Consider the following 14802-nt stretch of genomic DNA (forward strand, 5'->3'; position numbering starts at 1 on the left):
TCTAAAACGTTTCAAACTGACACATATCACTTAAAATGGATCCAAACCTTTTTATATCTAAGACCAAAAGGCGTTTTTCCAATTCAGCAGCTAAACTACGTTAAGGAAAAACTAAATAAACCAAGACTGTGTCCCTTTTACACATTTCCTCTGGTCAAAGCTTAATGTGACAGTCTAAATAGTGCTTAATATAATATTTGTACTTTACATTGTTAGATGTCTGACTATGTACTGTACGTGAGCATCAAAGAATCTCTGTAAGCATTAATGTTTACTGGACAATATCAATTTAATATATTTGCACAAATACAGTTTGTATTAATGTAATAATATTTTAGCTGTCAAACACACAAAGTAAATAAATTTTGTTTTCTACATGACTCAATCACCAGGAAAGTGCGATAAAATGTGTGAAGAAATATGCAGTGTAATATTGCACCTTTTCACAAGCACTGCCACAAGCACCTCAAGCTCTTGAGAGTGAAACACAAGGCCGTTGCACAGGTTTTACTGCCTGTTTATGATTTTGTCTTGCTTGTCCTGGAAAATGTCTCTGCGAAGTTGCTGATGGCTTTCGACAGTCTGAGTTTCCAGAGGGTGCTGGGCCTGTCAGTACAACACACGTATCAATAATTGCACCAGAAAAATTTCCGGAAAGTGTCAGTGTGAAAGAGGCCTTAGTTTGCCTTAAAGTTCCTCAGAACCCACTGAAACTTTCTAGTTTCATCAGAACATTTGATCAATCTTTCTTTGAATTAGATTTTTGTGTGGCCTACATAATACCTACAAGGCTACATACAGTAGCTGGTTCTAACAAAATACATAACTATTTACAGTATGACTGCTATTACAAAAGTGGGACAGAAACGGATAATTAAGTGTTCTTTTCATTTTTCAAAGAGCATGTTATATTTATTTGGTTTAGAGCTATGTGTAGAGTTAGGATTAGAGTTTGGGCATATATGAAAATGTATGTCTTTTGGTCATAAGGGGTTTGAATATAGTTGTAACAAGTTAATTGATGAATTTATGAATTTATTCACTCAGTGAGCAACATGGTACTCACCAGTCGCTACAGGCTTGAGACAAGCCGTAATGCCTGCAGACTGTTAGCTTAGGAAATCACAACAGCTTCAGGGGAGGCCATTCAGACTGTTAATTTTTGTTTAAATTGCCTGATGGCTGTTTACATTTTTGGAAATCAACCTTTGCCTTAAGAAGGGAAGGCTCCGTTTTGTAGTTATATAGGAAGAGAAGAGGTGGAACTAAGGTGTGTGTGCGTTTCTCTTTCAGCGTGCCTGTTCCGGTACAATGGGCTCTCCTTTGTCTACCTCATCTACCTCCTGCTCATTCCATTGCTTTCAGAACCAACACAAGCAACAATGCAAGGTAAGGTTTGCTCTTCCTCACTTATTAGAAATCCTGCATATTACAGTAGGTACTGATAAATTATATTTCTAGAAAAATGAAGGAAGGATTTTATTTTTACCCTAAGATCTTTAACTCTTTGTATCTTTACAAGATCTTTATCTTACAAGATCTCTTTATCTTGTATCTTTAACTCTTGTGTCTGTAAAAAGTTATAAACCGTACATTTATAAAAGTTGTCCAAGTAGTGATTTGTCTCAAGGGTTTTAACACATTAATTAAGGTTCTTGTGGTCTGCAAAAAAGGACATGGGGAAAAAAGAGTGAACTGGGCTTGTTACTGAATGTCTTCCATGTTCAGCTACAGTAGGCTTCCTGTGATGGGTTTTCAATGTTGTGTTCTCTAGGCATCTCAAAGTATTAGTTTTCCATTTTCTGAAAAACAAAAAGATAAAATCAGCCAGAATTGCTTGTTTTTAAATTGTTGTTGTTGAAAACCTTGATGACAATTTTAAAGTGCTTATACTGTATGTACAGTATTTGCCTAGTGCATATAATTTTTACAGTAAGTGACATGATACTTGAGGCTATACCTACTGTCTGTTTTTACAGAAGGTGTGTGACATCCAGTACAGTGATTGGATAACTTCAAGAGAAGTGAGACCCATACAATATGTATCTCACATGGCTCTGTGGGCAAAATCTGCGTATGCAATCTGTTTTGAACGATGCCTTTGTCCACATTCCATGAAATCAGATCCTTGTGGCGTTTGTTTCTGAGGCAAGTCATTGCAGCAATGAAGCACGACTGTCATCAATTACTGTGCATGTTTCAGGCTCTTCAAAGACTCTGTTTCATCCATCCAACAGCTTGACTGAAATAACTAATTAAATAGGGAAAAGGGGCCGCCTTTTGGCCTCAGAATGGAAGGGATCGGGAAGACCCTCTGCGTATCTACAGCACATATGTGTCCGATCGTGTGCAAAACACACATCAGATCTGTGGGCAATTGAACCAACTGTATTCCAGTGCGACGGCACAGATTGCAGTGAATCTGTGACACTTGAAACATTTCTGATGATTGAGCTTATTGAACAGTAAATGTGAATTTTAGTGCCCAAAAGGGAGAAAACAATTCCTCCAAGTAAACCTGTCAGCCAAAAACACAAACATTGGGAAACAATGGGCTATTGAGTGAAAGCAGTCGGCACTGAGGGGAGAGCTCTGGTCTGAGTCACCAGGAGGGGGGGAGCACGGCCTTGTTATGTTGAAGGATCACGAAGGCCTGTTTTCCATTATATTCCTAGACAAAGTAACTAGCATCTACTCATTCTTGCATTATTCGTTCTTGTAAAAGCCCTCTGTTAGCTCATAAAGGCATTACCAGTCTTTTACTCACTGCCTGGAGGTTTGTGAATGTGCTTATTCCAATAACATGAGTCTCATGAATACCAGGATTTCAGATAAGGTTAGAAAATAGTTACCCGGGAGATGCATTTGGCAGAAATGGTGTGGATGTACTATTAATCAGCTTGACCTATCTACTTCAGGTGGGGAGCTGCATCAGCATGCGTAGTCTGCAAGGGAACAAGTATAGGTTTATTCCATGCTGAAAAGAGAAGAGAGAAACACAACATTTCGGCTGTGAAGTCTTCTTCAGGTGCGAGAGGTTCACCAGTTGTGTTTTCTCTCTTCTCTTTTCAGCAAGGAATAAACCTGTACCTGTTTCTTGACTTATCTACTGTACAGTACATCTGCTTTCCAAGGCTATGGTGTACGGTTCTATAAGGGGAGAAGCACAAGGGGCTTGAGGATCTGGTACTGTTTGGTTTTTAAGCATCTGTTCAGCACAGTCCTTCTGTCATGTCTGGCCCTGTCTTCTTTTCTAGCTCTACACACTCTAATATCACAGCTGTGACACATTTGTTATTAAAGCTGTGTCGATCGCCACATCAGTTGTGTAGTGACCATAATTTGTCCATCTTTCGATCTGAGCTATCTTAAAGAGTAAAACATTACACAATTACCTTGGGGCATGGTTCAGAGTAGTTACATGACATGCGTAACAAGTTCATATCAGCGTCAGGAAAATGTTCTTATTGATCTAATTTTGGAAATAGATTGGAATTGCGATGGGACGTGGAATTTAGAATGCTGTCAGGAAATAAAACATACAGTAATAACGCTTAACATCATCAATGCTTGAAGTTCACATACTGTAACTAGTTATTTTGCAGCTCCTTCAAGTGGTGTGTGTTATCATTCTTTATCTGTACTACATTTTTTAATATCATGTAATCAGTAAGGAACTGGCAATTCCCAAGAAGAAACCTAACAATGAACATTATTATTTTCTGAACATTTTTATTTGCAAGGAAACCTTCTTAATTGTAATAAAAATTGTTGTCTGTGACTGCTTTGAGTCTCTTACAATTTCCATTAGAAGTGAGAGGAAGGAAGTCATAACGTCAAGCAGCTCCAGTCGGTTGTTTTCCCATCAATAACCCCTGAGACAGGAGCAAAGAGTTTTTAATGTGGACCACTTACCATCTAATAAATAATTAAAGAGATGCTCCTTATTTGGAATGTAAATGCATGCATATTACTAGAGCTCTGACGGTTGGATCTAAAACTGTGTCATTTACAGTTTTAGTACAGTACAATCTATTTTTCATCTTTTTATCCCCTCAGTTTTGAATGGACGGGGATTTCAGGGTTACCAATGACCTTATGACCGTTTCAAAGAAAAGGGTATATACAGTTTCTGGATTTGCAGTACCCTTTAGACTCTCTTCTGTGTAGTAATGCAAGAAAGAAGATAAAATGTGTTTTTGATGTTCAGCTTCCAGAAAAATGCGACCACACAAACAGTACATAGTGTTTAAAATACTTTGGGTTAGAGTCGCTTGGGACTCTAGAATGTAGACAAACATATAATGGGAACATATAATAATCATAATCAGCTGAGCTAATGAAGGCCAGTGAATCGGTACAACAGCTCATTAATGTGGAGCCACACCATGCAGGTACAGTAACAGAAGGTAAAAGACCAACTCAGAGCCTGACAGGAAGTGTAGCAGTGCCCGTACTCCAGTACAGGAGTGATGAGCTCACGTGTGTGTACCGTGTGTGACAAACAGTGTTCAGGGGTTCTATCTGTCACATTCTGTACATACAGTATTGGAGTTTGACTTCAGTTTTAGAGGCTTCTGTAGGACTTACAATAATCAGTCCTTGGCAAAAAAAAAAAAGCAGGACACACCTGAGGGGAAAAAAATGCAACCCAGCAATATTTGTCTGATTTGAAAACAACGTCCTTATCATATTCTACACATGAGGTACAAAAGTCTCTCCAGGATTGAAGATGGGAGGAAGCCAATAACTTCAGTCTTATCGCAACTGAGGCGTAAAAATGTTTGTCGTCCAATATTTAACATTTGAGATTCAATCACAGTGTACTATGACAGCAGCAGTACTTTGGTTTCAGGTTTCCTGTGGCCATAGATTTGAGTATCATCCACATCATCTGTTTGACCAAGGGGAGAGTTGGAAACATAAAGACTGAATGGCAGAGGGTCCAGTACTAACCCCTGGGGAACACTCTATGTAACCAGCTCAACCTCGGAACAAAAAGAGAAAATATAAGTGCTTACTAAGTAAAGTTTTCAACCATTTAAGGGCAATACTAGAGTACCTATTACCTATAACATTTCTTTGGCCACAGTAATGGGAGCAAATATAAAGTGTTCTGTGGTTTATAGTTTATTAAGTGTTGAACTGCATCTTCTTGGCTTTGAATCAGATAGGGTTTGTACCGTAGCTTTTTGCAGTGAGCTGTCTTGTCTTTCATTTGTACTGTACAGCTAATCTTTCTTAAAGAAGAGGGGGTTTAAAGAGGTATACAATTATAGTAATGTTTGTTGCTGAAAATTAAAGACAATCTTCTGTATTGTTGAATAGGAAGGGGATGTATAACACGTTTTGCTTAGAGGTACAGGTCAGTAAAACTATGGAATTAACACTTGAGCATGATTCTGTATTCCCACAGCCGGAGGTTTCTAGAAGCAGGAACATTACACACTGAGTACTATTTTAGAAGACATCTCCTGATTGCCTTGCAGTTATTTTGGATGCACTTCAACGGCTGGTCTGTACGTAATGAGGAAGGATATTCCCTGCAAGACCCCCAAATTAATCTCAGTCCCCTGGGCACTCTGCAAGGCTCCTCACCACCTGTTACCATACTCTTCCTCCCCCCCGAACTCGATACAGTTTCTGTCACCGGCCGCTACGCTTTGCAAAACATCAAAAGCAAGACTGATCTCAGTCACACTCGCGTTGATCAGCACTTTGCAAATATCAAAGAAATAGTTTGCTTATGGTATCAGGTTGTTTGAGGGATTATGGGAATTTGAGCAACATCTAAAAGTTGTTTGGTCTGACCTCCGGTACACACTCAGTAAGCAGTCTGGACGGATGCCTGCTACTATGCAGAGATATCTCCTTACTTCCGCACTCGAAGGCCCTGCTGACGAATGCCTTCTCTGTTAACAGCTGTATTCCAACGTTTTCCTAAGAAGTGTTAAGAGAACTACAAATTGCATTTGATCAGGACATGCAGTTTATCTGTTAGCTTTACTCAAACGTGTTTAGACACTGCAGAGAGAGAGAGAGGAGTTAAGATTAAAAGCATCTTGGATCTGGTTCCCATTGAGCCGTCTTCCCAGGAAATTTATTGCTTTGCAGTAGGCTCTGTTTGTGCTATTTTTTTAATGGTGCAAGGAAATATATAGTAATAAAGTTTTCATTACTGTGAAAAATACTACTTACGGTTTCTGTTGTTATTGATGACTGCAGGTATTCAAATCTGCAGAGACATTGTTTTGCCACGGCACTAATGGAAATTGATTAAAACCAAAAAGATATTTGTTTTCCTGGTTGCTCCATTTCAAGAAAATAGAAAGAATGTAACAGCAATGTAAGTGTACAGTACTTCTCACATCATAAACTGTGTCTAACAGCAAGACGTAGCTTAAATATTGTGTATAGTAGGTGTATCTTGGCTTTCTATTTAAATCTTGCCTTGTAAAGTAAGCTTAGGGACCTCCAGTTTCTGCATTGAGCAAACTATCTCAGTGTTTCTTATGACCAAAGTAAAGCTTGTAAAATTAATTCTAATACATGTTCATGTAATGTATATTCAGCATGAGGCCTCCTGTGGAAAGCTGAAAGAAGGGAAAAAAGTATTCATCTTGCCCATCTTGTAGTAATACATGTCCTTTATCTGTTATTCCACTGTTGAGATTGTTCCAGCTCAGGTGTCTTTGGGTTCATGGAGTTAACTAACACTATGGAAGCAAATCCTCAGTCAGGCTTTATTTGTAATAGATAGATACTTTATTGATCCTGTGAGGGAAATTGCAGTGCAACAGCAGCTTAGCACAGTCAACACAGCACAGTGTAACGAAATGATACAATAATACAACAATACAATACAGTCAGTACAGTCAGTGAGCAGTGGACTAAGAAGAGTTGCTCACAGCCCAGAACACACAAAGAACAAACCAGAACAGTACACAAGAAGTTGTATTGCACATTATAAATATAAATATATCGCACAAGTCCCCAGCATATATTGCACAAAAAACAAACAGTTGTAGACAGGAAAAGCCAGATGTAAGCAGAGAGTTTACTGTTCAGTCCAGAAACAGGTCACTGTCAATGTTGCCCCTGCCCAGTCACAAAGTGGATGCGTTGTACAGTCTTATGGCAGAAGGCAAGAATGACCACCTGTAGCGCTCCCCGTCGCACTGTGGATGGATCAGCCTCTTGCTGAACGTGCTCTTCATTTCCATAAGCTGTCATAGAGGGGATGGGAGACGTTGTCCATGATGGTCTCTAGTTTGGACACCATTCTCCTCTCAGCCACTACCTCCAGGGGATCCAGGTCAGACCCAATGACAGAGCTTGCTCTCCTGATGAGTTTGTTCAGCCTGTTAGCATCCCCTGCTCTAATCCCAGGGCCCCAGCATACCACTGTGTAGAAAATAGAGCCCTCCACAACCGACTGATAGAACATATGTAGCATCTTACTACATACATTGAAGGACCTGAGCCTCCTCAAGAAGTAAAGTCGGCTCTGACCCTTCTTGTAGATGGCCTTGGTGTTCTTAGACCATTCCAGTCTATCGTCGTTGTGCACTCCCAGGTACTTGCACGAGTCCACCATCTCTACCCCACTCCCATGGATGTAGACAGGAGTAGGAGGGACCCTTTTCCTCCTGAAATCTATCACCAGCGCCTTCATCTTTGCTACATGCAATTGCAGGTGCCCGATCACTTGTTTGTGACTGGGCTGATTTAAAAGGGAACTCCTGTGGCAAGTGGCCGCTCACTGAAGCTTTTGTTTCTTGCACAAAAGCCTGGGATCTGTAAAAACATGTAACATCTGCTTAGTGAGTCTGCCTGCCTGTCTGGCTGATGGAAAGACCTAATGGGAATTATCACTCATCAGGCTAATGAGACCTTGTAGTTTGTTATGCTACATACTTAAAGAAGAGAGAAGTACTGTACCGACGCATGTTTTCTTTTATACAGACTTAATGTCAGATAATGATATTTGTTAACAGTTGCACATAAGTAAATAATTTAAACCTGGTGCAGCGCTTTCCAGTTTGTTGTATTAATAATAAATGTGATAGATTATACATTGTTTTTTATCACGTCTTTGATACACATCACTCAAAACGGCAGTGTGCTGGCAGTTTAGAGGTGATTACTGAAGGCCACAGCATTGGGACAAAATTGCCATCAGAATCGCTGTCCCCCAAGAAATTAATGAAAGAGAGAACAAAAGTCATAGGCATATAATTCAGCAGTAGCATACACTCTAAAAATAGATGAGATGTCACTGAAGATGATGATCACAATCTTAGATCATGCTTGGAAGTGCTAGATATGGCATAAATATTCCTCGCTACCTGTAACTTAGCAATAAAACAGGCCTGATAGTGTCACTTAGCTTGAGGTCCTTCATCAGACCTGAAGTCTGATTTAAAATAATTTGTAGGGGTAAATATGCTTTTCTTCATGATCAAACTCCTAAGAATGGTCTTTTTTTGAGAATTTTCTGTGGTTTATAACTCCACAGAGTCAGAGGAACAGAAATACCAATTAATGTCTCCGTCTTCTAGCCAGAGAGAGATTTTATGAAACAGCACCATACTGCCACCTATTGAACAAGATTTAGTCTTGTTTTGATACTGTAGGTTCATTTAAAATTTATGAAAGTATGGATGTTGTAAATTGGTTCTGACATGATTGTTCACATATTTGAAATAACATTCAATATTTACACATCTAATAAAAACTTATCAGCCTCCCCCTCAGTAATGTCAGTCAGCTAGCACAGCGAATAAGTAACTGATCAGCTGTTAGGAGTCAATTCTCTGCCTTCCTCAGCAATGGAGGCTGTAATAACCTTCAGTGGAACATGAGAACAAACACCTTTCAAGTTTAGGGGTTGATTAATCAGAGAATGGTGAGATGTAGTGAATGGAATTGTTAAAAGACAGGTCCCTAAGGGTGTCAATTTTAGACTCATTTTTTTCCATCTGTTTGTTTAGCCTTGCAGCAAAAACACACAGATTCACATGCCATTTTCCTGTTTAGTAACAGCGCTTGTTGTCACTTAGCCATATGTTGTGTATCAAATATTCATCAGCGTGTGTCTTTCAAGCAGCTTTTAAGAGCTGAAGCAGACTTTGTAGTGTTTCGTGACGGTGGAGGTCTTGAACATCACTTATATCCCTAATCTAGCCCTCGGTGAAGACAGTACAGTCTTTCATTCTTTCTTTCAGAAAGTGAAAATGAAAGGAGGAGTAAGACAGCTGACAGAGTTAAAATAGTACGGTGAAGTACGGAAAGTGCACCATATTGATGTGCTTTCTGTTAACTGCTGAAACTGGTGACGTCTGTGGCAATATTGTTAAGTGATCAATAGTACTATTTGCAGAGATTTCACATTTCACCTTCAGAGCATTATAGTCACATTTAATGGTATTTTTTTCATTCCTAAGGATACTTTTCCTAAATGCACTGTATCTTGTCATTTTAAAGTTTATTTTAAAAATAGACATTTTACCAAGTCTGATTATTCCAAATGCCGTAATGCTCTGCAATAAAAATACATGTAAAATATAGCAGCATGTTTTATTGTGGTAAAATAGGAACAAAATGAATAATCATAGCTGTTATGGATATTTTCTGTTTTTATAAAAAATGGTAGTAGACCATGTTGCTTGCATAAGATTTCTAAAAAAACAATACTTTATGCAATAAAAAAATTAGTTACCTACAGTACTTCCTTTATTAGTTTACCTAGAAGAGTAGTTACCTGTGCCTACTTCCTTTATTGTTCCAGATGGGACACTTGCTTGAAGGCAGGTAAAAGACAGAACACAATACGTTTAACACAGCATACAGTAAGTCCTTTCACAAATAAACATCCACGTATGATGAGAAAGAAAAGAACTACATATAAAAAAAAGTAAAATATACCATCCGTTGTCCAAATTAAGCAGGTTTATAGCTATGTGAGTAAAGGATAATTCCATTCTAGTGCACTTGAATCTGGTGTTCTAAATCGACACCCAGATGGAAGAAGCTCAGGCTCACTGTGCAAGGGGTGTTAGTGTACAGTGTCCAGCCTTCATAGCAATAAAGACTGCTTTTCAAGAGCCAATACAGCCATTGCCATTGTGGGCATCAGTTGGACTGTGATAAACCCAATAAAAAAAATCCAGACAGTTTTATAAAACAGTATAGCTGGGAGGAGTCGAGGAGAAATGGCAGCCAATCTGCTATACCCTCCTCAGGAAATTAATATCAATGGCGAGGTCAGCCGATGGCGTTCCCTTATCACTGTCTTCTAAAGCAAATCTGCATTCTTTCCTGAGGAAGTCACAACTGTCAATGACAGAGCTTTCTTGTGCTCATGAGCGTTCCCAGAGCTTCCAAAACCTGAAACATGTTGGGAAAGTCAAATGAATGATGACTAACACCCTGTCAGGCTTCCTTTGTCTCAGCTCATTCTGTTCCAAACGACACTCTGGAAGATGTGGTTTTCCGCACAAACATGGAGAACTTGTATACCTGATAGTCACACCTGGACACCTGGGTGACACTTATAGTATACTGTATGAATTAAGTGTCATGCATGGATTTAAGATGGGTTTTATTTCACCTGTCCAAATTGAAAATCTAGTGGAGTGGCATCTCATGGGAAGTGAATAATAACTCTCCTTATTAATTCTACATACATTCTGAATGAAAAAAAGCCCAACCCAGGTACATAATGAAACCGTCCAAGCTGGTTATTTACAGATCACTCTCTGGCAACCAGGACAGAAAGGATTATCACGATCAGAGTCTGATTGCTTCCACTCTTTGGTGCAGAGGCTGTCATAACAATTCACATGAAATGTGTTTCCTTGTTAAAATGGGTGTGGATTTCCCATTTCTTCTGTCATCCCTGCGAGTAAATGGAGCTGACTCTATTCTTCTCTGTGGTTGTTATTTTCAGCTACTAACCAGATTCTGTCCAGCTGTTTTCCCAGATGTACGCACACTTCGCCACGTCAAATGTAAAAAAAAAAAACACAAAGGAAAACCCCCTCCTTGATTCACTCTCTTTGCCTATAGACTTTACTAAATGCATTTCTGTTCCACCTCCTGTGTCTATACTGACTCAAACAAACTAGCAAGATGTGATATGAAGAAGACAGTTCTCAAAATATGAATATCTTCTTCTATAAGCTACAAGCTATGAACTTGAGTAGCAAGGTATTTTTTTAAATGGAAGTTATAAAGAGATATTTTATGTAACACAATCCATGGTTGAAAGTATCCCTCCATTTTCTAACTGCTTCCTACAATTCAGGATCAGGGGGGGCTGGAGCCTATCCCAGCAAGCAATGAGTGCAAAGCGCAGTACACCAGTCCATCCCAGGGCAGACAGACACACTCACACCAGGGCCAGTTATCCCAGAAGTGAATTAACCCACCAGTATGTTCTAGGACTGTAAGAGGAAACTCACACAAACCTGGGGAGAACGTGCAAACTCCACTCAGACAGCACCTCAGCAATTGAACCCAGGGCCACAGCTCTGAGAGGCAGCAATGCTAACCTCTGCACACTGTGCCAGCTCTGTGGCTAAGGATCTGCGCCTGTGACTGGAAGGTTGCCGGTTCAAATCCCGCGGCTGGCAGAGGAATCCTACTCCGTTGGGCCCCTGAGCAAGGCCCTTAACCCTAACTGCTCCAGGGGCGCCGTACAATGGCAGACCCTGCGCTCTGACCCCAAGCTTCTCTCCCTGTCTCTGTGTCTGTGTCTCCATGGAGAAAAGCTGGGGTATGCGAAAAGATGCATTCCTAATGCAAGAAATTGTATAGGGCTAATAAAGAAACATTATTATTATTATTTCAGAATAATTTTCTAGGCCTCTGAGATGTGCTGGAGGAAAAAAAATCAGACTGCTCAAAATGCAAATGTATACACCAAAGTCTACATTCTAAAAATATATTTTTTCTCATATTACAAAACCAATGCAATTTTTTTTTATTTGAGAAGTGTGCCAAGAAAATACATTAATACAGTACTTATTTCTTGCTTTTTAATCCACCAATTGTTCATTCATAAAGTTTTCTGGCAAGTTTCTGACATCATCACATTGCCCTGTTTCACACAGGGCTCTAACAAATTCTGAGTCTGGCCTTTAATTGATCTTTTAGAGTGCCCCATGATTGCGTCCTGGGAAATATCTGAACTATGAGTCACATAATAAAATTTAATTAGTGAGTGGTTGACAATTTGTCTCCTTCCTTACACATTTAACCTGTTTGTGCCGTGCAAGTAAAACATTAGGTACATATGTATATATGTGGCACAATCTAACTTTTAATGCCTATAGTACATTTTAAAGTATTGTGTGGATGTGAATAGTAAAATACCTCATCTATTGCACTGTAGTTTGGAGTCTTTAAACTTACTATCACCTAAGAACAACCTTCAGCTTAAGAGGAGACCTAATTTTACCTTTGTTGTGGCTGAGCTGTTGTGCTGTGGAGCAGAGCACTTACTGACAGTGCAGGAATTCAGGGTAGCACGTTCAAGTCCTGTGGGAGAAGGGGGGGGTCGTGTTAGGGGGCTTGCTTCCTGCAGGTAAACTTCCCCTGGGCTTTGTCAGCCTCACCAAAGAGCAAGACTTCACTGTCACTTTCTCCTGCCAGGTGACTCATTGCCTTTTAAAAAAAACCCAGTGAATCTCTGTGTTGTGTTTGTGTTTGCCTTTGAAGAGTATATTCAAAGAGTTCTGTGTGTGTGGGGTTGGGGGAGGGAAGAGATAAAGGGTGTTTTACCTTCATGATGCAAAGATTAAAAAAATAATTCTCATTTTTTTTATTTCGGAAGAGTAGGAGGTAACACAAACAATGAAATTGAACATAATGCAAGGGTGTATTTGAATTATCCTTTGCTTTTTGGCCTCCATGCAGCCACACGATTTCCTTTTCAGAAATGAAATTTGTGTGTGTTAATGCTAGTGTACTGTCTATATGAATACAGTATAATTAATAAAGGGACGTAAATAGACTTTAAACAGAAGAAGAGTTAAGAATGGAGTATCCAAGAATGAAGAGAAAACAGAGCAGGATCTGGAAAATGGCTACTAAAAGCTTTACAGGACAAAATGTGTCAGAAGAAAATATTCAAATGCTCTGTGCTTTATTAAAAATACATTGACTCTTTTTTATTTGGGTAGTTTTTTTTTACATTTTCCCGTCTGTGCTGTAATTCAACAGTTTGCAAATAGTCGGTTCTTAAACAGGCAGTCTCCCTTCAAGATTATGTGAATAAGAATGACAAGAATCTCACATGAATATACTGTATATATACCAGATGCTGTACTGGCTCATTGAAATGCAGTGAACAATGCTCAAACAATTTTAAAATGTGTAAAGCTGTTCTTTGTATGAGTTTGGAAATTTATTTTATTGTGTTTTGTCTGGCTTTTTATGGTGTCAGAAACAGGAGACCAAGGATTGAGGGGGGTATTTAGTTTGTTTCTGTGCTGCTGAGGAGAAATGTGTGTTGGCTTTATTAATTGGCATTATATGCATTTTATATTCCACAGTGCTCAACTAGCAAATGAAAGTGCATGTTCTGGGAATAAACCAAAACTCATTAGCAGTTTAAAAACCTCCACGTGATGCTCATTTGGAAGGTGCCTAGTTGTTTAAGGTACGACAGATCAGCATGTTACATATTTTGCCACACAATGTAATTAAAGTTTAAGTGCTTTCCATGAACAAACATTAAATTATATTAGCCAGACACTAAAGCTTGAGTGTACGGTAGTAACACTGGGTTTTATTGAGCATAGCTTTCTTTAAAAAACATGTAGGAGCTATTTTGGAGGTTGCCCATTAATATTTACTTTCAGGGCTTTTGCTGGTTGTGGATCAAGGCCACAGTTTTCTCTTGGTACCTGAGATGCTCCTGCTTGAAATAATTAGGTTAGGTTAAATATTACAAATCCCATTTTGTTAAATTTGACTTGGTATGTACGGTATTTTTTTTTAAATATGCCCTTCTGAGAGAGAACAGCTACACTGCCTTTTGAGATGCACTGAAAAGAAACATTCATTTTCGTTTGTACTTTTTTAAGAGCCGGGATAAAAGTGTATAATAAAGCTTTAAATGACAATAAAACTATTAAATCACCTTTACATTAGGTGTATAGTAACCTGTCCAGATGTGTGGATTTATATAGAAGCTGTAATAGTTAAAGTAGCTAATAAACATCCTAGTTCTGATTTTCAGCTGAGAAGTTGGAACAATATTTTTTTTCCTTACTGGACCAACATTTACCACATTCATTCACTTCACATAACAGGGCCATAAATAACAGGAGTTGAAGAGTTTTACAGAGAATTCTCTCATTTAAGAAAATGTAGGCAATGTGTGCTGAAACGTATATGCTGAAAATATTTCCTTAATAAAATGGTTTTAAAATGTGTGTGATCCAGGTGTGATCGTGAAGTAGTTTCAATCTTATAGATAGATAAGAAAATATCAATTTTCCACACAAAGCAATCATCTTTTTGGCCTTTAAATAAAAAAAGTATTTTATTTCCAGTAACACTTCAAAGACAAATATTTGTTCATCAGCTTTAAACTGAAAAAGATGAAAGATTGTCTAAAAACCTTGTGCAGTGAAGGTTAAAACGGAATTAATTGTTGTATTTACTATAAGGAAAAACACAACAGTGTGACTATAAGGTGAAGGGTGATGTAACAAATGGTCAATTATGTACTTCACCTTTATAAACAATGGTGATGTCACACCAGAAGAGAACAGAAGACCAGTTTGAAAA

The 14802-nt window shown here is 38.7% G+C and overlaps 1 protein-coding gene across 4 annotated transcripts in view; it reads left to right on the top strand.

Moving 5' to 3' along the window:
- piezo2b (piezo-type mechanosensitive ion channel component 2b) overlaps window positions 1-14802 on the top strand; it is a 199198-nt gene that overhangs the window by 37513 nt on the left and 146883 nt on the right. For all 4 annotated transcript variants that reach the window (XM_088642072.1, XM_088642069.1, XM_088642071.1 and 1 more), the window contains exon 2: window positions 1294-1389. In XM_088642072.1, coding sequence (XP_088498198.1) covers window positions 1294-1389 — 96 coding nt within the window. The remainder of the gene's footprint in view (window positions 1-1293; window positions 1390-14802) is intronic.

The sequence above is a fragment of the Lepisosteus platostomus genome, chromosome 8 (genome assembly GCF_059453375.1).
Source record: "Lepisosteus platostomus isolate fLepPlt1 chromosome 8, fLepPlt1.hap1, whole genome shotgun sequence".
NCBI lineage: Eukaryota > Metazoa > Chordata > Actinopteri > Semionotiformes > Lepisosteidae > Lepisosteus > Lepisosteus platostomus.